Genomic DNA, 24,858 nt, shown 5'->3' on the forward strand with positions numbered 1-24,858 from the left:
TTGGGCTCGTTTAGTGAACGAACCAAGTTTGAACACTACGAAGCTTGACTCGACCCGTTTACTCTCCTAATTGTAAGGGCCTGTTTCGGAAGAAAAACACGATCAAAGGCGTTCATTTTATACAACTCATCAGCCGGTACACAAATACTAGTTTTTTTTTATAAAAAGCATGAATTTTAAATGTATTTTAACAAAATTTGGAGTCCATTTTGTATTAATTATGTCAATTTGTTATTAGAACTATCATTAATGTATCAAAATGTTACAATGGAGTATTTTATTTCTCTATTTTAAGCTTTACAATAGTACATAAGTATATTAAAAATATCTTAAAATGTAAATTGCAATAAATTCGAAACACTATCGAGATACAAACCGATACTGATAAATGGTACACTGGATGATACGAGATTGATAACTTTTGTCACGGTATATGGTGATCGCCGCGATAACGTTAAGGGAATGTGAAGAGCAAAATTGATTTTAGAAACACACTTGTTCAAAAAGACTTTTACTTTTGTTTGATATCAGGTAATACGGTGCGTGAAAATAAAATCACGCGGACGACCCACGTTTTATTTGTTCCCGCCTCTTGTGGTCACCCAACAGTTGGAGGTAGCTACTGGCGAGAAGTTTTTCAGTACTGGGTGGGCACCGGCCACGTGGTGTTGAACACCATCTCGATCGTCCAAACGTGTTTTGGACGGTTCAGATCTGTTTGGATAATTTTTAAGTGTAAAATTACCAAAACATCTCCCTCAAACCCAAACAAATCTAGGCCGTCCAAAACACATTTGAACGGCCGAGATGCGTGCTCGGTACCACGTGGCTGGTGCCCGCTTGGCACTGAAAAATTTATCGGTTGCTGGCCCGGTATCCTGACACTGGACCAATCTCATACAGAGTACTTTTTTTTTTTTTTATAACCGGATGTCCAAGCTAGTTTGGGCACACCTTAACTAATTCCGATCTTGAAATTAACGGTCGGGCAAACCTCTATTAGCCCCAATGATTGGAATATTTGGCCTCCGTGGGAATGAAACATGTGACCTCATTGAGGAGCTACCCCCCATTCCGCTTAACTTTTACCACTTTTTAAAGGTTTTGTCATTATATTAAAAAAATTCGCGTTCGTTAATTTTGCGCCAATTTTTTTTTGTAGATTATTGATTCCTCTCATGCAGAGGAATAGGATTTTTTTTAAAATTTTTACTTTTACTATTTTTTTTAAAAATATCCAATTCTAAGGGATTTTTTTCTTCTGAAAAATGGTTATTTTTCAAAATATTTGGATAAAAGTTTAAAAAAACTAATTTTCTGATTCCTCTTGTCAAGACGAATCAATAATCCACAAAAGTTTAGCGCAACGCAAAACTAACGAACACGATTTTTTTGTTTTGAATAAGGACAAAATCTTTTAAAAAAACCAAAAAATCTACACACACAGACAATCTATGCACAGATTTTATTGTGGGGTTCACCACGGGTCCCACACAAATGATCCGAGCCGTTCATTAAATGTAAAATAGTTTTTCAAGGATTCTCTCCATAAAAATTAGCTCAATCCGATACCTACAGATGTTCGATCCAATCGTCAAACTTTTCATTCAGATTTTAGAATAATGAAAAGTTAGACGATTGAATCGAGCATTTATAAGTATTGGACTGAGTTGATTTTTTGAGGGGACCCTCGAAAAATTATTTTACATTTAATGAACGACTCAGATAATTTGTGTGGGACCCGTGATGGATCCCACAGCGAAATCTATACATAATCTATGCACAGATTGTCTCTGTGTGCATCATGGTTCTAAAAAAACACTTTTACTTAGTGGAACAACACTGGAGTGCTACTATTTTTAAACGGTTTGAAAAGTGATTGAGTGATTTGTGGTATATTTTTTGATTGGAATTTAGTAGTATTAGGAATTTAGGACTATGGTTCTTCAAATAGTTGGGGAGCATCACTAGACCCCATCCCTTCCCTTAGATTTTACTTCTGTTCACTCAAGTTCATATAGACTCAAGTTCATATATTACTATTAAATTGAGTTAATGTAGTAAAAAATTCATGCTCTTTACGTATGGGAATCTGGTTTTGAATATTTCGAGAGCATCTTGATGGATGTACCATTAGAATGCGTCGTTGACTAATTTTAAACTGTTTTTGTGACATTAATTTATGGGCAAATTTCATTCAGACCCCTGAGGTATCTGACAATGACAGAAACTACCCTTCAGTTTTCAAAAATGACAGAAACCTCCCCTATTTCACAGTTTGGGTTTCATTCCGTTAGTTCCGTTAGTAAAGTGGACGGAAAATGTACGAAAATGTACAGAAAATGAAATCTTCAATTTTATTTAGTTCTACAGCTATCTTAGGGCTCTCATTGAAAGTCCTAGAGCAAAAATTAATTATGACCATTTAGGATAAAATAATTAAAAAAATAAAATCTTCGTACCGATTCAAACGAATTAAAATTTGGAGCATTTAAAATTTTGCTCTTTATTTGATTTTAGGGCTTTCAATGAAGAGCAAATATTTAAGTGCTCCAATTTTTAATTCGTTTGAATCGGTGCAAAGATTTTTAATTTTTTTATCATTTTATCATAAATGGTCATAATTAATTTTTGGCCTCAAGGCTTTCAATGAGAGCCCTGAGAGAGCCATAGAATCAAATGAAGAGAAGATACTTAAGTGCTCCAATTTTTAATCCGTTTGAATCGGTGCGAAGATCTTATTTTTCTGATCATTTTATCCTAAAGGGTCATAATTAATTTTTTGCTCTAGGACGTTCAATAAGAGCCCTAAGATAGCTGTAGAACTAAATAAAATTGAAAATTTCATTTTCCGTACGTTTTCCGTCCATTTCACTAACGGAACTAACGGAATGAAACCCAAACTGTGAAATAGGGGAGGTTTTTGTCATTTTTGAAAACTGAAGGGTAATTTCTGTCATTGTCAGATACCTTAGGGGGTCTGAGTGAAATTTGCCCTTAATTTATTAGATTCACCTTCACGAAACGAATCAATAATTTATTAAAATTAAGTGCAAAATTCATAAATGAAAAAAAAAATTGAACAAAAACAAAATAAGAAAAAGCCCAAAAAAAATTTCAAAACTTATTAGCTTAGCTCATTACAGAGATAAGTGAATTGTGAAGTGGGAAACTTAGGAGGTGTTTCCAGTAGTGAAAAAAATTTAGATTTTTATTTGTGATTGAAAAGTTATTAGGTGTTGCCGACAGTAAATAGGTTGTTGAGAAATGTCAAGTTATTTTCGGTAATAAATAAGTTGTTAATAGGTTTGTGAGTAGTGTTACTGTAGCAAACAAAGTTTTTGTTGACAATTTTTTTGTTAGTGGAAACGAGATTGTAAAATGCTGAAACTTTTTTGTTAATAAAAAATGAGAACGTAAAATAAATAAATTTTAGGGATTGATTTTGCTACTCTTTTTTTTTTAATGTCACTCCATTTTTCTCACAAAACAAATCATCTTACATAGACATAAAGAAAGTGACATTAACAAAAAGAAGTTGGTGTTTTTGTCAGTGGGAACACCCCCTTAAAAGCTACACATTTTTCCCGCGTCTCTCACTCTCTCTCGTATGAAACAAGAGAGATGATTTCTCCCTGGATGAAAACTTCCGTTTACTAGGACTTTCCTAGTTCCTTCGTAGCAAAACCCTAGACCATTTATTTTTGAACGGCGCTAAACCCTAGACCATGGTCCTTGTTCGGCGCCAACAGCAATTCACTTGGATGCCTCCAAAAAGTTGAGTCTGAATGCAGTAATATCTCAAATCAAATCTCAAATCAATTTGAAAAGTCCCAAACTCCGCATTGACCGGAAAAAAACCATAATTGTTCCTCATTCCGATTCCAACGATGCGGAACAGATGCATCGTATTCTCAAATGCACTGGTTTTTCGAAGGCCATTGATGTCTTATGGCAAAAAAATCAGATCTTCTCTTTCGTTTACAGGTATCGCCAATTCGGTGTAATTTCGTGCATAACGATATCCATTTGATACATTCGAATTGAATTTGCATCTGTTGAAAGCCAACATTTGTGTTTTGATGCGTGCAAGCTGGTTCGGACGCCAGAGTTATAGTAAAATGAAACACCGTCGTGTTTGGGGTTAGAGGTGTTTTTGAGTGAGCCTGTAGATTAAAAAGAAAAAAACGTCTGTGTTCTTGGTTAGAGGTGTTTTTTAGTGAAACCGTAGATTATGCAAAACCTAGAGAGGATTTTGGGTAGGTAATCCAATCAGTCAAGTACGCGGTTTTGGTTATCCTTCGATTGGAATTAGATAGAGGAGATGGAAAGGTGTGAAAGGGGGAGAGAGGAACAAGATAAGTCTCCGGGTTCGATAACTAAGGACTTCTCTATTGGACTTTTAAGGCTTATCTCTGTTTTGATCATATTTGTGGTGAGTGTGGTTGTTGGGTTCAGCTTGAGTTCGCATATATATCAGTTTTTTAGCTTACAGACAAATCAATCATATAAGAATTCTACGATGGCGCCTATGCCGGCTACTACCAGTAGTAAGAACTTTAGTGTTGTTTTGAAATACGAGGAGGAGGATTGCTTAAGCATGGGTAGCTTTATTAGTTTGAAGAATCTGATGGATGGCATGTCGGATGAGGAGCTATTTTGGAGAGCTTCTACGATGCCGAAGAAGGTAGAGTACCCTTGTGATAGAGTGCCTAGAGTGGCGTTTATGTTCTTGACAAGGGGTCCGCTACCAATGTTGCCGTTATGGGAGAGGTTCTTTAAAGGCCACGAGAAGCTATTCTCGATCTATGTGCATGCACGCCCAGGATACGAGCTCAATGTATCGAATACATCTGCTTTTTATGGACGCCAAATCCCTAGTCAGGTATGTATATTTGAACATGAATCGTCTCTTTAATTTTTTTGACCATGTACATTTGTGTTTAGTCTGTTAACAGTATACACTGAGGAAGTCAAAGACAAGTATTTAGATTTTAAGTACAGATATTTTGGTTTAAGTTTTCCGAAATGCTTTTTATGCAAGTGATGGATTTAGCTTATCAATTGAAGATCTAATTGAGAATTGATCCCATCTGCTAGAATATGTACGGTGCAATAGATGGCACATGGGCCAAGTTAATTGTAGGGGTTCGATTTAGGAGGAGGGACCTTCGCCTGAACTAGTACTTCACTTCCGCTGCTCCGTTCCTCCGCCGCTGACCCTGCACCAAGTCACTAAGGCTGGAATAGCCTAGTGACCCTCCGACGATCAAGTTAGATGTAAGGAGAGATACTTTTAGGTCTAGGGTTAGGGAAAGATGGCATACCTCTCAAAGATGAGTATCCCTTTGTATTTATAGACCTAGGTTAACTTGGGCTCCAAGCTAGTGCGTGGAGGTCACGCTTAGGTAACCGCTTCGGGTGATGTCATAGATGACGCACTGGATAAAACGGTTACGAGGCACATGGGCAGGCCTGGCCCAGATGATCCTTTTCGCCACGTGTTGCTCATGGTCCCCTCTTGCTATGCTGCATTCTGCCAAGAGACCCAAACGGAATGCACACCTCGGTAATTAACCGAAGTGTCAACAGGAGACCTGACGCCGAGCGAGTAAACAGAAAGATATACACAGGCTCGTGTTAATATGAGGCCTCGGTTGATGGTGATCCGGTTAGTTACCGAGACCATGACCGAAGCCTCCACATTAATTATTAGAATGGGAGAAGTAAAAATGTGATTTTCTCTGATGTTCCTGGCACTTAACTTCACATCAACTACACTTGCCCAGCATCACCAGCACGTCTCACATTGAGGTGCTTCAAAGCATTTTCTGAAATACTCCATATACTAAGAGAAAATGAGAAGAGAAATAAATGAGTAATGAAAACTCCCAAAGAAAGGAAAACGGAAGCATTAACTTCTTTTTTCTCTCCAATCCCTCCAGCCTAAGAATCATGGACATGTCTACTGGTCGCACGTATCTTACTTGACACTGCAGAGTCGGACACCAATTTCTTGGTATATTTTGTTTAGTCAAGCACATTGTGGATGCTCGAGGACGTGCTGGGGATACTCTAGGCTTGTAGTCAAAATTTATTTTATTTAGTTCATGAATACTCATATAATGACTCTTGATTTATATCTTTATATAATGTTAATGCTCTGTTTGTGTTTTTCATAGTCTAATTGGATATAAACAATGTTCTTTACTTTTATATGAATTCCAAAGAATAGGTGTGTAATTGTATATATGTAATAAAATCGACATGTCCCTAATGTGTTTGTGTCCTAGTTTATGAAGAAATGACATGTCCACTTGTCGTGTTTGTGTCCCATGTCCGTATCCATGCTTCTAAATCTTCGCCATCAAGTGCATGAATTTTTCCTTGAGTGAGTAATTGCACTTTCTAAGGGGATAGAAGAATTTGGTAAATTAGCTTTGCCTGAAACGTGTTAGCAATGTCAAACTGATTGAGTGGTGTCATCATTTTCTACACCGGTGCTGGACAACTCCGTCATTGACTCTACACTGGTGCTGGACAACTCCGTCATTGACTATTTGTTGATGGTAGAATACGAAGGGTATGGATCTAACATTGCCCTTTAATTGTAGAAATGATGATTCGCTATCCAGTTCTTGATCCCAAAAATCAGAATCAGGAATAAGGAATGCATTTTGGATACCAGATTTACTGGTCAAAACTGACAAATACAGATTTGCAGGAGGTGTTTTCTGCAATATAAAAATACAAGGAGTATCAACTGGAATCAAATCTGAATCTATAGTTTATAAGTGGGTAATCACCTCTTAAACTAAGGTAATTTGCCTGCCTATGTTACATGGGCTTTTCGAAATGTATAATCATGTGTCTGACACTCTAAACTCTTGAGTAACGGTATTCGATTAGTGTCTGGCTTTTCTAGCTGGATATTGACCAAAGAAAGCATACTGAGTAAATTTAAGTTCATCCGCATCACATAGCGTTGCACGAAACTCTCATATCATGCATGAAATGTTCTTTGGCACCTCTTAAGCATCAATGTCATCTACCTCAGTAAAAAATTGTAATGCATACTAACGATATGAATACTTTACCGAGTCTTGGTGCTTCCGACCTAAGAATTAGATGAATCCAACAATTAGCATACCTGTATCTGACACCGGTACTCAAGTCTATTGAACACAAGTGATTGTTCTGTGGTATTTTTATGTATAATGGACACAGGCATGGGTAATTATCCTGTACCCACATAATACTTTGTGCTTGTTTCATGATTTTCGTGTTTTGGTTTAGCTTGTGAGAGTTTAGACTGTCCTTAGCATTTCCTACTCTAGTATTTACCACTTGCAATCTTTCACCTCCAATCATTTTTCACCTTTCAGCATGTTGAATGGGGATCGGGATCACTAGTTGATGCAGAGAGGCGGCTTCTAGCCAATGCTCTGCTTGATTTCTCAAACGAGCGGTTTATGCTTCTCTCGGAGAGCTGCATTCCCATTCAGAACTTCCCCACTGTGCACCAGTACCTCACCGGATCCTCCCACAGCTTCGTGGAGTCATACTATAATCCCGCCCGATACCGACGCTGGATGTGGCCCACTATTAGCCCTTCAGACTGGCGGACTGGGTCCCAATGGTTCGAAATGAACCGTGTTTTGTCTGCTACAATAGTCTCAGACACCAAGTACTACACCGTTTTTAGAAAGCATCCTAAACGCTCTTTTCACCCGGAGGAGCACTACATTCAAACTTTCCTCCACATGTTTCATGGATCCCTTAATGAGAACCGGACCGTGACGTGGGTTGACTGGTCAGCTGCTGGCCTACATCCTGCGACCTTTGGGAAAGCAAATATTACGGAACGTTTTGTGCAGTCGATAAGGAATAATGGGACTTTGTGTTCGTATAATTCGGCGAAAACATCTGTTTGTTACCTATTTGCTAGGAAGTTTGAACCTAGTGCACTGGAGCCCTTGCTCAACCTCAGCTCATCAGTGATGGGATTCTGAGACCTTTTAATTTTGGGGGAGATAAGGTTTTTCGTTTTCTACTTTTGTTAGAGTCACCCCAGGATTTTTCGGTAGGGATTTTAGTGTACCATTGTCTGTTTTGGTGGTTTGTCAATTACAATGTGTAGCAGATCAAGTAGATAATTTTGGGACTCATACTATGGCAAGCGGGGTCACCTGATCCCACTGAGTTTCAAAATATCCCTAGTATAGTTTTGAGGATTTATTTTGTAATTTTGTCTAAAAAGATAATATTATCGTCTTAAAGATTCCACGGAATTTACAATTCTTGTCCTCTTTGATTGTAACGTCATGCAAAGAACTCGATGGTTTTCTCTCTCCACAAAATAATTAGGACAAACAAAAGAGGATGGATCTGTTGCATAGTTATCAAAAAGGACAAACAAAAGAGGAAGGATAAAGTAATTAGTATAAACTTAGATCTTATTGAAATGTGTTGTGTTTCAACTTTTTCTTTTCTACAATTGTGAAGAGATATTTGAAAAAAAAAATGCCATAAGAATCATCAATTTCTACAAGTAACAATTTTCCTTAGCAACGGTAGATGATTTATGAACAGTTTCTACTCTTTGTTTTTCATTTTCGTATAATTCAAATTATATATGTCATAGATATTTGTCCTATTGCAACTAGATCCTGGGTCCGCCCATATTTCCTCAACCCCATTGGGAGGACTACTTATTTTGGTTGAAACTCTGATAGAGAAATACTATGAACAATTTCAAAAGATTCAAAAAGAACAATTTCAAAAGATCAAAAAGGAAGGAAAAAATCAATGTCAAAAGTGCCATTATATGGCGGATCACTGAATAAGTTACGACCTATATTTTTTGAAAATCAAATTGGTGAGCGAACCGGAAAATACTGGGTGGATGAGTCACTGGTTTAACTATTGGGTCAATTGGATTGAACCGTGATGCAGTTAGTACATAATAATACATAATTTTGTAAAAGAATCAATAAATAAATATTTTTACAGTTGGGTATATAAAAATATACTACTAAACAAATACAAGTGGACCGCTAGGTTGGCGGTCGCGCCACTTGTCGCCGACCAACACATGAGTATCCAGAACGTCGTCCCGGAACCACGGAGAGAGAAATGATTGGATGATACCGGTTTGACATAACTATTTCCACGCGTCGAAATTCTGATGGTCAGAAGTCAATTTAAGCGCCTACCCATTGACGGAACATTCTTGTACAGTAATTTGATCGTGACTGGGCACGCTTTGGGCCGACCACCATTTGAACAGGAATGCTATTGGTAAAGAAATAAACTAAGAAGACAACAAAGAATGACATGGAAAAAACAGTGGTCCCACTCGTTGGCCCACCCCCCCTCTCTCCTATTTTTGAAATTTCAGGAATTTAAATTTGCCCCCATTTCAACCACACCTGTTTTGACAATAATCAAAAAATTTCGGAAATTTCTAAACCAGATCTCCTCACTTCACACTCTCCTCTCGATGGCCACCCCAAACCCACTCCCACCACCTCCGACGCACCACCACAACCATCTCATCTCTTCTCTCTCCTCCATCTCACACACTCTCCTCTCTACGTAGCACCACCAACGGCCACCCCAAACCCGCCCCCACCACCACCGACGCACCACCACCATATCTTCTCTCTCACAGGTATCTCTCTCTCCCCTCTCCACTAATTTACATTTGATTTTAAAAAAAACACAAAAAGATCAAAAAAAAATTCAGATTTCATAAAATTAGGGTTTTTTTAGGAGATTGATGTGTTATTAAATCAAGTAAATCCAGTGTTTTTAGTGGATTCTTTAAGGACCAGGCTAACCAATCCTCTTAGGGTATGTTTCTGTTGGAGTGGTTCTGTTTGCTCACATTGTTAGGGGCTTTGATCCTCATCCCATTGGTGCCGTGTTTGTGTCAGATGATAGAGCTAAGCGAACAGAGATAAAAATATAGTAGATATGATGACATTTTTTTACTGCAATTGAATTGGTGTACGTGTGGTCACCATTTACTGTGAAACACCAACAGAAAAGGGATTCAAAGTGGAGGAAACCTTGTGTGTCTTTTTAGTTGCAATTGAACTGGAGTGTTCTTCATAATTTTGCTCTTAGCTTAATTGTACTCAAATCTTCTATAAGTAATTAATAAGTGCCGGTCTCAGGTAGGATCTAGGTAGTTGGGACCCATAAAATTCAGGAAGGTAACCCATTTCATGAAACTGGACCATACCAACCATTGATTGAGGGCTTTGGTTCTGTGGTTCCAGTTAGAGTTATTTGTTCTTCTCACTAGAGTTATTTGTTGTTCTTCTCAGATTGTTCCAAACAGTCAAATTGTTTCGTCTTAGCACTATGAAGCTATTTTATAGTTGCACATTACAGACAGAGAATTCAAAGAGTGACTTTTTTTTTCAAATTAGAACCAAATTTATACCAGGAAACATTTCCTAATCTGTAATCTGTAGACATTAGCCTAATCTCTTTGCGGCTGTAGTTGAGTTAGTACTTATTCAGGTGATTATAGTCACCTCCTAAGCTTCTTTTTTGTGAAATTACTGCTTTCTTACCTTGATTAATGTAATGTGCAGATCAAATGCCAGATTGCTTTGCAAATTAGGCCATATGGAAGAGGATGGTTGTGCAATCGACATGATATATTTGCTTACATCCCAAGCAAAGGTCATAATTTGCAGGAACATTCTTATAGGCTAGACGGCTCTATTCTCTCGCACTTCGATCAATTCCACGACTTTCCATCCTTCTTGTGGGAGTTTCAAAAAGAATTGGGCAATTTACTTTATACCTAAGATATTCCGTTTGGTTTTTGGTTCGTAGGCCCGCTGGCCTATTGGGATAGCAGCCTTTAGGCTTTATCTGCCCGAGAAGTGCCCCGGGTGACTGACAAGTGAAGAGGATGTCATTGCTAATCTTGTTCTAGCAGTGGGAAATGCCCATTTGTTTGTAACATGATTATGTTATCAGTAATTCATGGGACATGTGGTCCTTTTCCTTGGTCTTGTATTTGAAATCAATATTCTGTGTTTTGAAATATTAATGTATGGCTTAATGACGATGTTCAACTTTGTACCCTCTTTTTAAATGACAATTGGGATGAGAATGGCCCGGCGTGGGTTTATTTGTGAATATCGATCGTGAATGGTAATTTAGGATGAGAAACGCCCGGCGTGGGCTTATGGTTTATATGTGAAAATTGGATTGTTGATAAGTAGGACGATAAAAGGCCCGGTGTGGGTTTGTGTGCATTTTGATGGTGAATGGTAATTTAGGATGAGAAATGCTCGGCATTGGCTCATATACACTGTTGTTGTTTTCGATGTTTGTTGTCAGTTTGAGACGCATGGCGTCAGGCTAGGCCATAAAGCAAGGAAACTATGTCAAATTTTTTCCCCGTTTGTTGCACAATTTGGGATCTTTCAATTGATTTGAGACATGGATTTAGAAGTTCAAACCTCATTCAGTCTATCTTTCTGAAGATTAGAAACTCAAAAGCGAAAGGTTATGATCAAGTTAAGCGGTACAATTCCATATGAAATAAACTTCATTCCAAAGCATACCTGTTGATGATAAATATGTCATAGTACCTAGTGAAATAGCAAGTTGCTCCTCCAAAATCTATCAGACCAAAGAAGTACAATGCAGAAACTTGGAACAATGAACTGATCCATTCTTATAAAGAGAAGCTAATCTATCCCCTATGTGAGGCACATGGGCAAGGACTTTCCTCATGTGCCATACAAATTTGGCCTGGTCCAAATTAATAAATTGGGAAGGAAAAGGAAAACGTTCAAGCTTTCATTATGTGCCACAAACTCCATAGGACACGACACGACACGGATACAAACTAAGCTTGTTGAATGAACCAAAGCATGGGACAAATACATGGGAATGGAAGTTGCATTCCAAGCAAAAAAAAAAACTGCAATTACATGTACAAAAAATTGCAATTCTGATATACAAGCAGTCATAAATTCATAGCAAGGTTTTCCTCCACAACTAACATAATATACAAGTGAACTAAAAAGCTCCAACTCCTTGCCTCCCAAGAAGGACATGGGAATGAGGCACCAAAAAATAGCATCATTCCATAAAAATGCAGCATTAGTAATCAAGTGAATGAGGCACCAAAAAACAGCATCATTCCATCAAAAAGCATCAGTAGTATCTCAAGTGAATAAGGCACCAAAAAACAGCATTATTCCATCAAAAAGCAGCATCAGTAGTATCTCAAGAGTATCATTCCAACCCTGAAGTTGTCAACATGCACAGAAAAAAGAAAATAAAGAACAAACTAAGTCAAATTAGAACATGGAGAGAGAGAGAGAGAGAGAGAGAGAGAGAGAGAGAGAGAGAGAGAGAGAGAGAGAGAGAGAGAGAGAGTCATTGTCAAACTTATTAGAGTTTAACTTACTATAATCATGTCCCAAATCAAATGGAGATTCATTAAGGTCATAGTTCCACGTACCGAGATATCCTACACTTCCCTGAGATGACTGAAATAGTAACGGATTGAAATTATAGTAACATGGAAAAAATGATAAATTTAAAAAGACTCGATGTAGTACAAATGAAGTCATACTTACAGTAACGACTCCACCCTCTTGCGTGACAATCCCGTCAAATCCCATAGCATGAGTATGGTCTTCCACATCCTAAAGCGGAATAAAGTCAAATGCTAAATCATACAAACCAATCAACATAATTATCAATAAATAAACATTGAAAGGAATGCATAACGATTTTTATACCGGTATACTCTTTGCATTGGCGCGACTACATTGGACCCTTTTGTTTGATTTCATATTCTTCCTAATAATTTGTTCAGTCATTGATTGCTTCCTCTTAGTCGGCGGTCGCCCTCTCCGAGGACCTTTACTTGGATCGCCGAGGGTAATTGATTTATCTTGGACACTTTCCATATCAATTTCTGCATCTTCAACTGTAGGCATATTGCTTACACATTCCTCATCGTCTACGTCATTCTCAGCTTTAATATCTCGCAACCTAGCCGCCATCCTATCCGTCTTCGCAATTGAATACATGGCCTTATCAGCGGCCTCATTGAATAGCTTCAACAAACTGTCATAGCGAACAAATTCGGGCTTGCATGTCCAATTTACATAACTGACCTTAATTTTTGTGTGACTCCTTACCAAGTTTTTGCTCCATCGTCGTAGAATGTATTTATCAGGTACTACTTCAAGCTTCTTTTTTGATCAAACCGAGATCATATGCGTGCACACCATCCCCCTACTCTCGAACAACCGACAATTGCAATTAGTTTCTCTTGACTCCTCATTAAAATGAACAAGAAAAGTACAAGTTTTAGATCTATCTTTTTTCTTTCCAACTAGAATGTCTTGTTCAATGTGAAACTCTGAAATACCATTTACTACCGGTCCAGTAGTCAAATTGCACCCAATCTTTAAGGCTACTTGTTCTTGGAATTCCTTGCATTTCGCAATTGTGTATGCTTGCTGAAATTGGTCCTCAAACTTATAAGGCGACACCTTCTGAATTCGAACATTCAAGGAATGGGCGTTTGCCTCATCTTCTTTTTGCACCTTCTTACGTAAGGCATTGTCATATTGCTCCACAAATTCCTTCAAGGTGGTATTGGAATGGATGTAGCCATCAAAGAAGGAATTCATGCTCTCGCTTCGTTGGGTTGTTGACATCCCCGCCCAAAAGATATCCTTAAGAAATGCCGGTATCCATCGGTGCCTCCCCTCGTACAATCCAGCTAGCCAATCATTGCTCTGTAGATCAAATTGTTGGATGAGATTTGCCCAATTTTGTTCAAACTCCTCTGGATTCAAGGAATCATATACAGCATTCTTGAGGGATTTTTTAATGGGCTTATACAGGTCGTAACTCTTAAACTTGTCAGGAACTTTATTCATGATATGCCATAAACACCAACAATGACGTGCATTTGGAAAAACTTGACTTATCGCGTTTTGCATGGCCTGACATTGGTCTGTGATGATGGCGTTAGGGTGGGAATCGAACATGCAAGAAAGAAAAGTCTCGAACAACCATACAAATTGTTGAAAAATGTATGCATTATAATTTGTGAAAATTTATATGCATCTCTATTAATTATTTTGATGATTAATTCAATGATATTTTTATTCGGCAAATACAAAATTATCGAAAAGTCGATTCCCGAACTAAATATTTTCGTAACCTTGAAATATAGCATAAAGTCTCTTGGATTCATGATTTATATTTACAAAGACTTTATTGAGCTCAATACATGCTTTAACGGTTTATTTAGATGAAATTGTGAGCCACAGGTTGACGAACCGGCTGACAAGCCGGCTGTCTGAACAGAAAGCTGTGACAACCGGACGACCACCCGGATGACCACTCTATCAAACGGCTAGTTTCAAACGGCTAGTTTCCAACGGCTAGTTTCAAACGGCTAGTTTCCAACGGCTAGTTTCCAACGGCTAGGAAGCATATGGATGGCTATATAAGGCATCAAGAACTCATTAATGAGTACATACACAAGCTACAACATTCCATATTATTGCAAGAGCAAATTCTCAAAAGATCAAAGCCAAAAATTCTCATTGTTCTTCCACTTTCATATTATTCTTGAGAGAAAATTTGTACAAGTCGTGAGCGATAATTTTCATACCTTCTTCACATACTTGTATTTCCTAAGTGAGTGTTTGAGTCAAACACTTGAAAGCTTAGAAGACCAAATTCGGGTTGGAATTTGGGTGTTATTGTTTTTGAGAAGTTTTCGGAGAAAATTCTTGCGGTTGTGCTAGCTCCTCGGGAAAGCTAGAGGCATTCGGTTCTTGTAAGCACCCGCAAGACTTACAAGTTGTAATCTTTTAAAGATTAGTCTAACCTTCAAGTAATTGCTTGAGGAGAAGTGGAGTAGGGCCGGACCGTGGACAAATCCGGACCGAACCACTATAAACGGGTTCTATCTCTCTATCTCTCTATTTTGATTGCATACTTATTGTTTGCATATATTGTTAGAGATAAATTTTTATTGGTAATTATTACTAGCAATCCTATTCACCCCCCCTCTAGGTTGCATAATTTGGGTAACAATTGGTATCAGAGCCTCGGCTCTTGTTTGTAGATTTAACCATCTAAGAGTTAAGATCCATGGCAACCACTAGTAATGTTTCTTGTATCAAAGGTCAATCGTCCAATAGACCTCCCTTGTTCACCGGAGAAAATTACTCTCATTGGAAAAATAGAATGATGATCTTTATTCAATCCACGGATTATGATCTATGGAAAATTATCAAAAATGGTCCCATTATTCCTACTAAGAAAGTTGGAGAAGAGACTATGCCTAAACCAGATTATGAGTGGAGTCATTTGGAAAAGGCTTCAATAGAAAAGAACTATAGAGCTATGAACCTTCTTTTTTGTGCTATTACTCCCAATGAATATGATTGTGTTTCCGCATGTGAATCGGCTAAAGAAATATGGGATAAGTTAGAAATGTCACATGAAGGAGATAGTCAAGTTAAGGAGTCCAAAATTGATATTCTTGTGCATAGCTATGAGCTCTTCAAAATGAAACCGGATGAATCTATATCTCAAATGTTTGCTAGATTTGCTAGTATTACTAACGGTTTAAAAGCTCTTGGAAAGATTTACAGTCAATCCGAAATGACAAGGAAGGTGCTCCGTTCCATGCCAACCAATTGGGACACTACCACCTCCATCATCCTACAATCCAAAAATTTCTCAACATACACGATGGACAAGCTCATGGGATCTCTCATGACGGAGGAAATGCATCACAACCTCAAGGGTGAAAAAGAGAAGAAAGTTAAGGATCTTGCCTTCAAAAGTACAACAAGCAAATCAAAAAGCAAGGAGGATTCAAGCAACGAAAGTGAGGATGATGAAATGGCGCTCATCACAAAAACGTGCAAGAAACTCCTCAAAAATAGAGCATCTCACAAAGGCAGAGGATTTTCAAGAAAAGATGGAGGCAAAGAAGAAAATAGTAAAAAAGATCCAATCATTTGCTACGAGTGCAAGAAGCCCGGCCACATCAAAAGTGAATGTCCATATGCAAAAAAATATTCAAAGAAGGACAAAAAGAGAGCTATGATGGCCGCATGGGACAATAGTGACGATAGTAGCTCCGATGAGGACGATGAGCAACAAGAGGTCGCTAACTTGTGTTTCATGGCCATCGAAGAAAACGAGGTAGATCTCGACTCATCCTATTCCTTTGATGAATTATTTATTGCCTATAAAGAGTTGAAAGTAGAATTTGAAAAGGTTGTTTCTAAAAACAAATTTCTTAAAAAGGTTGCTAAAGATCTTTCACTAGAAATAGATGATTTAATTGAAGAGAAAGATATTTTGGAGGAAGAAAATGAAAGTTTAAGAACCTCTTTGGAAAAAGAAAAAGAGTATTTGAAAGATACTTCCAAAAACGAATTTTTAGAAAAACAAATTGATGATTTAACTAATTCTCTTTCAAAACTCACTAATGGAAAAGAAAGTTTAGACATTCTTCTTGGAAAACAAATGGTTTCTTTTCACAAGGCCGGAATTGGTTATAATCCCACTCAACACAAAAATCTTTTTGAAAAAGATGTTCCTCCTTCTAGCCATTCTAAATTGACATGTCATTATTGTGGTAAAATTGGTCATATTTCTCCTACTTGTCCTATGAAAGGATACTCATCTTCTAATGCAAAAAAGGTCTGGGTTCCTAAGAACCGTATCAATGCTAACCTTCAAGGACCCAAGATGATTTGGGTACCAAAAGTCAAGAATTGATGTGCTATTGTAGGTATGCTTCAAAAGTTCTCTCAAGGAAGGAAGTTGGTACCTTGATAGTGGATGTTCAAGACACATGACCGGTGACAAGAGGGCTTTCAATTCTCTTTCGTCTAAAGATGGTGGACATGCCACATTTGGAGACAACAACAAAGGTAAAATCATAGGAATCGGCAATATAGGTAATTCTCCTATTATTGAGGATGTTTTACTTGTTAATGGTTTAAAACACAATCTTCTTAGCATAAGTCAATTATGTGATAGAGGAAATCGTGTTATCTTTGAAAAATCCAAATGTATCATTGAAAATGACAAAAGCAACAAGACACTCTTCGTTGGACAAAGATTTGAAAATGTATATGTTTTTAATCTCAATGATTTAAGTAATTGTGATATAAAATGTTTTTCCGCTTTGAGTGAAAATAGTTGGCTTTGGCATAGGCGCCTAGGACATGCAAGTATGGATGCTATTTCAAAACTCTCTAGAAAAAATTTGGTAAAAGGTCTTCCTAAAATCAAATTTGAAAAAGATAGACTTTGTGGTCCTTGCCAACAAGGAAAACAAACCAAGGTTTCTTTTAAGTCCAAAAATGTTGTTTCAACTACTAGACCTTTGCAATTACTTCATATGGATTTGTTTGGACCAACTCGCTCTCCAAGTCTTTGTGGAAACTATTATTGTCTTGTTGTTGTTGATGATTTCTCTAGATATACATGGGTGATGTTCCTAGCTCATAAGAATGAGGCTTATCCTAATTTCACTAAACTTTGTAGAAGAGTTCAAAATGAAAAAGGATTTGTTATTTCTAACATTCGTACGGATCATGGAAAAGAACTTGACAATTCTTTATATGAAAAGTTTTGTGATGAACATGGTATTGGTCATAACTTTTCTGTACCTCGTACTCCTCAACAAAATGGAGTAGTTGAGAGAAAGAATCGTACTTTGGAAGAAATGGCCCGCACTATGCTTTGTGAAAACTCTTTGCCAAAATATTTTTGGGCGGAAGCCGTTAATACCTCATGCTATATTTTGAATCGAGTTTTAATTAGGCCTATCCTCAAGAAAACTCCTTATGAGCTTTGGAATGGTAGAATACCCAACATTAATTACTTTCATGCCTTCGGTTGTAAATGTTATGTATTAAACAATGGAAAAGATGACTTGGGTAAATTTGATTCAAAATCGGATGAAGGCATCTTTATTGGTTACTCTCTTACTAGCAAAGCATATAGAATTTATAATAAGCGCACTAATCTTGTTGAAGAATCTATTCACGTTTCCTTTGATGAATCTAATCCTTGTGCTACTAAGGATGTTGTTGATAATGATGACTTAGAAATTACACATGAGATTCATGACTTGACAATTCAAGAAAAAGTTGATGGTGATACTCAAGTAGAAAGCTCTCAAATCAAAGAAGATGAAGTTATTAATCAACCTCAAGATGCCATGGGAGACAACCAAGATCTTTCCAAGGATTGGAGATTCGTGCAAAACCATCCAAAGGACTTGATTCTTGGAGAAGTTTCGAAAGGGGTAACCACTCGCTCGTCTCATAGAAATTTTTGTGAAAATCAAGCTTTTGTTTCTCAAATTGAGCCTAAAAACTTTCCGGAAGCTCAAGATGATGAAAATTGGATTTTGGCCATGCAAGATGAGTTAAATCAATTTGAAAGGAATAAAGTTTGGGCATTAGTACCTAAGCCTCTTGATCACACTATTATAGGTACTAAATGGGTTTTTCGTAACAAGCTAGATGAATCCGGAAATATTGTTAGGAATAAAGCTAGACTTGTTGCTCAAGGTTATAATCAAGAAGAAGGTATTGATTTTGAAGAAACTTTTGCACCGGTAGCTAGATTAGAGGCTATTCGCATATTACTTGCTTTTGCATCTTTCAAAAATTTCAAGCTTTATCAAATGGATGTGAAAAGTGCATTTTTGAATGGGTTCATAAATGAGGAAGTTTATGTCAAACAACCTCCCGGCTTTGAAGATCATGTATACCCCGATCATGTTTTTAAACTCTCAAAAGCTTTATATGGTTTGAAGCAAGCACCACGTGCATGGTATGATAGACTTAGTTCATTCTTGCTTGACAATGGCTTTACTCGTGGAAAAATTGATACTACTCTTTTCATTAAAGCCAAAGGTAAAGATATGCTCATTATTCAAATATATGTTGATGATATTGTCTTTGGTGCCACTAATGATAATATGTGCAAAGAGTTTGCTAAGTGTATGCAAGGTGAATTTGAAATGAGTATGATGGGGGAGCTTAACTTCTTCCTCGGACTTCAAATCAAGCAAACTAATGAGGGGATCCTAATCAACCAAGCCAAGTATGCGAAAGAACTTATTAAGAAGTTTGGCATGGAAGGATCAAAGCCAATGAGCACACCAATGAGCATATCAACTAAGCTAGACAAAGATGAGAATGGTAAGGCCGTCAATGAAAAGATGTATCGAGGTATGATCGGCTCATTACTTTATCTCACGGCAAGTAGACCTGATATAATGTTTAGTGTCTGCATGTGTGCTAGATTTCAATCATGTCCTAAAGAATCGCATTTAAAAGCTATTAAACGTATTTTTAAATATGTTGCCGGTTCTCATGACTTAGGATTGTTTTATCCACGTGGAGTTGCATTTGATTTAATTGGTTATTCGGATGCGGATTTTGGAGGTTTCAAAGTTGATCGTAAAAGTACAAGTGGGACTTGCCAATTTCTAGGGCACTCTCTAGTGTCTTGGCATAGCAAGAAACAAAATTCCGTAGCTCTATCTACCGCCGAGGCGGAATATGTAGCGGCCGGAAGTTGTTGTGCCCAAATATTGTGGATCAAACAACAAATGGAGGATTTCAATTTGCAATATGATCATATTCCTATTAAATGTGATAATACTAGTGCAATTAGCTTAACCAAGAATCCAATTCAACATTCTCGAACAAAACATATTGAGATTAGACATCATTTTATAAGAGATCATGTTCAAAAAGGGGATATTGAACTTAACTTTATTAGTACCGACAAGCAATTGGCGGACATTTTCACAAAACCCCTTGGTGAAGAACAATTTTGTTTCATTCGACGAGAACTCGGCATGTCTAATCATTTATGAAAAAGTTTTGTGTTCTTGATGTCAAAAGTTTTTTTTTGGATTCAATGTTGAGTTGATTGAATTCGTAAATATCATACTTGATGGAGAGTACAAATGATCTTGATAAAGAAATCACCCTCCAAACATTTTATCATATATTTCATTTTCCTGTGTTTGGTATGAAGAAAATCAGTTTTATGGTCTTTAATGTTACTCCTCTTAAACGATTTCTGGACTTAACCTGCATTTGTCAGTCGGATGTCCAAGCGGATGTCCAACCGGACAACCGTGAGGTTGAGACTTATTCAAGCTTTTGCGTTGCTAACTCTGATTTATTAAGTCTGTTACACTTAGTTTGTATGAACTTCATGGCTTAGTGCTTAAATTGTCTCTTATATACTTCGCCGATATGAATTTCTTGTCTCTAAGCTTGCAGGGATAATCATTCTCGGTAATACCCCTCGCATTCTTTAAAAAGCTCTCTTTTAGGGGGAGCATGTATTAAGGGGACACAACAATAAACACCCGAACACAATTTTCTTCCCCTATTCTTATCCTCTTTCGGCGCCGCATCTCTACCGCATCCCCTATCCTATCTCTATCTCTTCATCTATCTCTCTTTCGGCGCAGCATTTCAAACAATTCGGCGCAGCATTTCAAACAATTCGGCGCAGCATTTCAAACAATTCGGCGCAGCATTCCAAACACTTCTCTCATACTCTATAAATTCCACAACACTCTCTCTATCTCCTCATCTATCTATCTCTCCTTCTTTCTCGGCCTAAAACTCTCCAAATCTCTATCCTTCAAAATCGAGCAATGGCAAACATACCGCAAGGATTACCGATTGAGTTTTACGAAAGAGATGCCGAACGAGCAGAGTTCAGGTTGTTTATCCAAACCATTTGGATGCAACTCTTTATCTTCATTCTGCTGTGTGCGTTACTTACAATGAGAATACCACCATGGTTCGGGTGGAATGTAAATGTGGATACTCTGTGGTATTGGATTGGCATTGTAGCTGCCGCTGTAGCAGCCATTATTCGAGAATACGAAAATCAAGGACGCCAAGCTCTCAATGAACGAAGATAGAGTGCTACAGGGCAAGAGCGGCATGGTGCTAGAACCATTGTTTTTCTCTTTTTAGTTTTTTTTTTTTTTGATGATGTCATAGGGGGAGAAAAAGCCAAGTTTTAATTGATCTATCTTGCCATTTTTAATATTTTTAACCGTTGTGGGCTAATTTAAAAAAATTGCTCGCTATGATCTGTTGATTTAAAAAATTGCTTGCTATGATCTGTTGATTATTGCTATTACTCGTTGATCATAGATAACTGCTTTGGTGCATGTATTAAGGGGGAGATTGGCATAACTCATATTTGCATAAAAACTATCATTTTGTGTCATCATCAAAAAGGGGGAGATTGTTGAAAAATGTATGCATTATAATTTGTAAAAATTTATATGCATCTCTATTAATTATTTTGATGATTAATTCAATGATATTTTTATTCGACAAATACAAAATTATCGAAAAGTCGATTCCCGAACTAAATATTTTCGTAACCTTGAAATATAGCATAAAGTCTCTTGGATTCATGATTTATATTTACAAAGACTTTATTGAGCTCAATACATGCTTTAACGGTTTATTTAGATGAAATTGTGAGCCACAGGTTGACGAACCGGCTGACAAGCCGGCTGTCTGAACAGAAAGCTGTGACAACCGGACGACCACCCGGATGACCACTCTATCAAACGGCTAGTTTCAAACGGCTAGTTTCCAACGGCTAGTTTCAAACGGCTAGTTTCCAACGGCTAGTTTCCAACGGCTAGTTCCAACGGCTAGTTTCCAACGGCTAGGAAGCATATGGATGGCTATATAAGGCATCAAGAACTCATTAATGAGTACATACACAAGCTACAACATTCCATATTATTGCAAGAGCAAATTCTCAAAAGATCAAAGCCAAAAATTCTCATTGTTCTTCCACTTTCATATTATTCTTGAGAGAAAATTTGTACAAGTCGTGAGCGATAATTTTCATACCTTCTTCACATACTTGTATTTCCTAAGTGAGTGTTTGAGTCAAACACTTGAAAGCTTAGAAGACCAAATTCGGGTTGGAATTTGGGTGTTATTGTTTTTGAGAAGTTTTCGGAGAAAATTCTTGCGGTTGTGCTAGCTCCTCGGGAAAGCTAGAGGCATTCGGTTCTTGTAAGCACCCGCAAGACTTACAAGTTGTAATCTTTTAAAGATTAGTCTAACCTTCAAGTAATTGCTTGAGGAGAAGTGGAGTAGGGCCGGACCGTGGACAAATCCGGACCGAACCACTATAAACGGGTTCTATCTCTCTATCTCTCTATTTTGATTGCATACTTATTGTTTGCATATATTGTTAGAGATAAATTTTTATTGGTAATTATTACTAGCAATCCTATTCACCCCCCCTCTAGGTTGCATAATTTGGGTAACACAAATGAAGCCGTGTCCTCCCGTAATATCAAACCACATCCAAACAAAATCGATTGTCCATGATGGTTGACCCCTACAAATGGTGCGAAAGGCATATTGTGCTTGTTAACAAGGTAAGTGGTATCAAAGGTGACCACCTCGCCAAATTCTTTGTATAACTCCCTGCTCCTAGCATCGGCCCAAAAGACATTCCGTAATCGATAATCTTCATCATGATCGATGGCATAAAAGAAGTCACCGTTGTCTTTTTGCATTCTGACAAAGTACTTATGCATTGCTTCAGCATCCCCTTCTTTGAGCTCTGAACGCCTTTTTTTATCCTTGTAATTCCTTGCATCTTTATTTGTCCACGGCAGATTATCAGGCCCCCCTGCCTCGATCTCACATGAGGCAATGATTTTGTTTAATGTGATTCCAGCTGCCGTGTTCAATTCAATTGTTCTCATCGAATGTGGTGGGATACTCCGATAGCACTTAAGATATTTCACTTTTTCCGGGTCCATTTCATGGTTATGATTCAGTTGAATCGAATTCAACATCCACTTTCCATCAACTTGCAAAGAGATATTCATACCGGCTTTACACTCTATTTTTGTTGTTGGATGGGATTTAACGGGATTCAAAGCCGTTGTCCTGGGCTTTCCACTTCGATGACAACCATAAGATATATTCGACTTTACCCCATTGTCACGCTTCTTAGAGACTTTTGTGACCACACCAAAACCTCTTGATTTCGCATAACTAGTGTAACATTCCTTCGCTTCATCTTCAGAATTGAATATTGCTCCAACCTGAGGTTCCAATACCGTGTCCAAATTCAGATTTTCCTCTAGATTCGGATTCTTCTCTAAATTCATATCTTCTATTTCCATGATTCTACAATAAGGATTACAATTAAGATTTCTTAGCAAACTGAATTAAGGAGCCAGAGCAGCAAACTAAAATTGACGCTTGAGTTCAAATGTACAGTGCTATGGAGAAATTTAACTAATTCTAATCCCTGGTCCTAATTTTTATAGTAATACTAAACTAATTACGGCAACTATTAAACTAATTGTTCTAATCCCTAGCAATATTTAATGGGTTGATAACATTTAGTATGCTGTAAACTAGTGAACTAATCAACGCAACTCATACTCAACTAATTGAACCACCGTAGAGTTCTAATATTTAACCCCAGTTCTAATCCATAGTTCTAATTTTTGAATCCCTAGTTTTAATGTCTTAATTTTTTAATCCCTAATTTTAATCCCATTCATTTTTTTAATCCCTAGTTTTAATCTAGACGTCCATAGTGATGTCGACACTGCAAAAAGGGAGACGTGATGCCGACACTACAAAAAGGAGAGAGAGAGAACATACAGAGAGACACTAGTGGTCAATCAGTGGTGGTGGATGGGCCGCTGTCTGTGGGGGCTCTGGTGGTTGCCGCTGTCCGGTGGTGATCAATCAATGATGGTGGTTGGTGGTTCGGTGGTGGTGGTTGCACTGATTTGAAGGAGGAAGAATGGGAGGATGGAGGATGGAGGAGAGAGGAGTTTTTTGGTTTAAAATTCACCCAAAATCCATTTTCAGATTTTTCTTTCCCGCTTTTTTTTCCATCTCTGGAGAGAAGTTGTGGGGTCCTTCTTTTTCTTGTTCAACTTTACATGTCATTCTTTGTTGTCTTCTTGGTTTGTTTCTTTACTCATAGCATTCCTGAATGGATTGAATATGGAAAAGCCGAATAGAAAGCTTATAACAATGAGCAAAATAACATGGGGTAACATAAACAAAAAATCTATCCATTGACAGAACATTCTTAAAAAATAAGTACTTGTTCACCATTTTTTGGAACACGTCTTATTATTAGACAAAAAATAAATTCTTAAGTTCTGGAACGGGACCTAATTATTGTCATTAAGTTGAAGGCAAAAAAACTTAGCTGGAAATTTTGATGCGGATAATACCGGTTGGTTAGAGCATTCATAGTGGTATAATCAAAATTAAAAGATTGCTAAGGTTAGCAACATTTGCCCAAAAAAGAGTTTACATTGGAATAATCAAATTTAGCAATCTCTTAATAACTCATCAAATTTTGTTTATTAAATAATCAAAACTATCAACATTTTGTCAATAATCAAATTTAATTATCCCTTCATTTCCTTATACAATCATTACACAAAAATCTTCACTCTCGTCTATTTTCAACATGTTTCTAAGAAAAATAGTTTTTATTTTTTTGCAAAAACTATTTTTTCATTAAAACTGTTTTTCACAAAACAGTTTTTTTATTAAAACTTTTTAAAAATTTTTTTTTCCCGTAAACTATTTTTTTTTTAAATCAAAGTTTTCAAAAAAACTATTTTTTCTTTTTTCTGATAACCTGTTTTTATTAATTTAAAAACTATTTTTAAAAAATTGTTTTCTATGTCACAATTTCTAGATTTTTATAAGTTGAAAAGACGAAATGACAAGTTTT

General features: G+C 37.2%; 3 protein-coding genes across 3 annotated transcripts; 1 reads left to right on the forward strand and 2 right to left on the reverse strand.

The window, feature by feature from the left end:
• Positions 1 to 3,619: 3,619 nt before the first annotated feature.
• LOC131306362 (glycosyltransferase BC10-like) lies at positions 3,620 to 8,298 on the forward strand. The gene is made up of 2 exons (XM_058332558.1): positions 3,620 to 4,885; positions 7,386 to 8,298. The coding sequence occupies exons 1-2, from the start codon at positions 4,325 to 4,327 to the stop codon at positions 8,010 to 8,012; spliced, it is 1,188 nt and encodes a 395-aa protein (XP_058188541.1). The 5' UTR covers positions 3,620 to 4,324; the 3' UTR covers positions 8,013 to 8,298.
• A 3,331-nt stretch (positions 8,299 to 11,629) lies between these two features.
• On the reverse strand, positions 11,630 to 14,079 carry LOC131306363 (uncharacterized). The gene is made up of 4 exons (XM_058332559.1): positions 12,786 to 14,079; positions 12,621 to 12,689; positions 12,449 to 12,530; positions 11,630 to 12,284 (listed from the first exon to the last, which is right to left on the reverse strand). The coding sequence occupies exons 1-4, from the start codon at positions 13,077 to 13,079 to the stop codon at positions 12,274 to 12,276; spliced, it is 456 nt and encodes a 151-aa protein (XP_058188542.1). The 5' UTR covers positions 13,080 to 14,079; the 3' UTR covers positions 11,630 to 12,273.
• Positions 13,254 to 23,269, reverse strand: LOC131307082 (protein FAR-RED IMPAIRED RESPONSE 1-like). The gene is made up of 2 exons (XM_058333499.1): positions 22,475 to 23,269; positions 13,254 to 14,066 (listed from the first exon to the last, which is right to left on the reverse strand). Exons 1-2 carry the CDS (start codon positions 23,267 to 23,269, stop codon positions 13,254 to 13,256), a joined length of 1,608 nt encoding a protein of 535 aa, XP_058189482.1.
• Positions 23,270 to 24,858: the final 1,589 nt, after the last annotated feature.

The sequence above is a fragment of the Rhododendron vialii genome, chromosome 11a (assembly GCF_030253575.1).
Source record: "Rhododendron vialii isolate Sample 1 chromosome 11a, ASM3025357v1".
NCBI lineage: Eukaryota > Viridiplantae > Streptophyta > Magnoliopsida > Ericales > Ericaceae > Rhododendron > Rhododendron vialii.

Excerpts from the sequence above, each read along its gene's own strand:
- LOC131306362 (XM_058332558.1), top strand. The coding sequence starts at position 4,325 with ATGGAAAGGTGTGAAAGGGGGAGAGAGGAACAAGATAAGTCTCCGGGT. Across the intron at positions 4,886-7,385 it reads GACGCCAAATCCCTAGTCAG|CATGTTGAATGGGGATCGGG; the intron begins GTATGTATATTT and ends TTCACCTTTCAG.
- LOC131307082 (XM_058333499.1), bottom strand. The coding sequence starts at position 23,269 with ATGGAAATAGAAGATATGAATTTAGAGAAGAATCCGAATCTAGAGGAA. Across the intron at positions 14,067-22,474 it reads ATATGCCTTTCGCACCATTT|ACTTTTCTTTCTTGCATGTT; the intron begins GTAGGGGTCAAC and ends TGGTTGTTCGAG.
- LOC131306363 (XM_058332559.1), bottom strand. The coding sequence starts at position 13,079 with ATGTATTCAATTGCGAAGACGGATAGGATGGCGGCTAGGTTGCGAGAT. Across the intron at positions 12,690-12,785 it reads CCAATGCAAAGAGTATACCG|GATGTGGAAGACCATACTCA; the intron begins GTATAAAAATCG and ends ATTCCGCTTTAG. Across the intron at positions 12,531-12,620 it reads AAGAGGGTGGAGTCGTTACT|TCATCTCAGGGAAGTGTAGG; the intron begins GTAAGTATGACT and ends TTACTATTTCAG.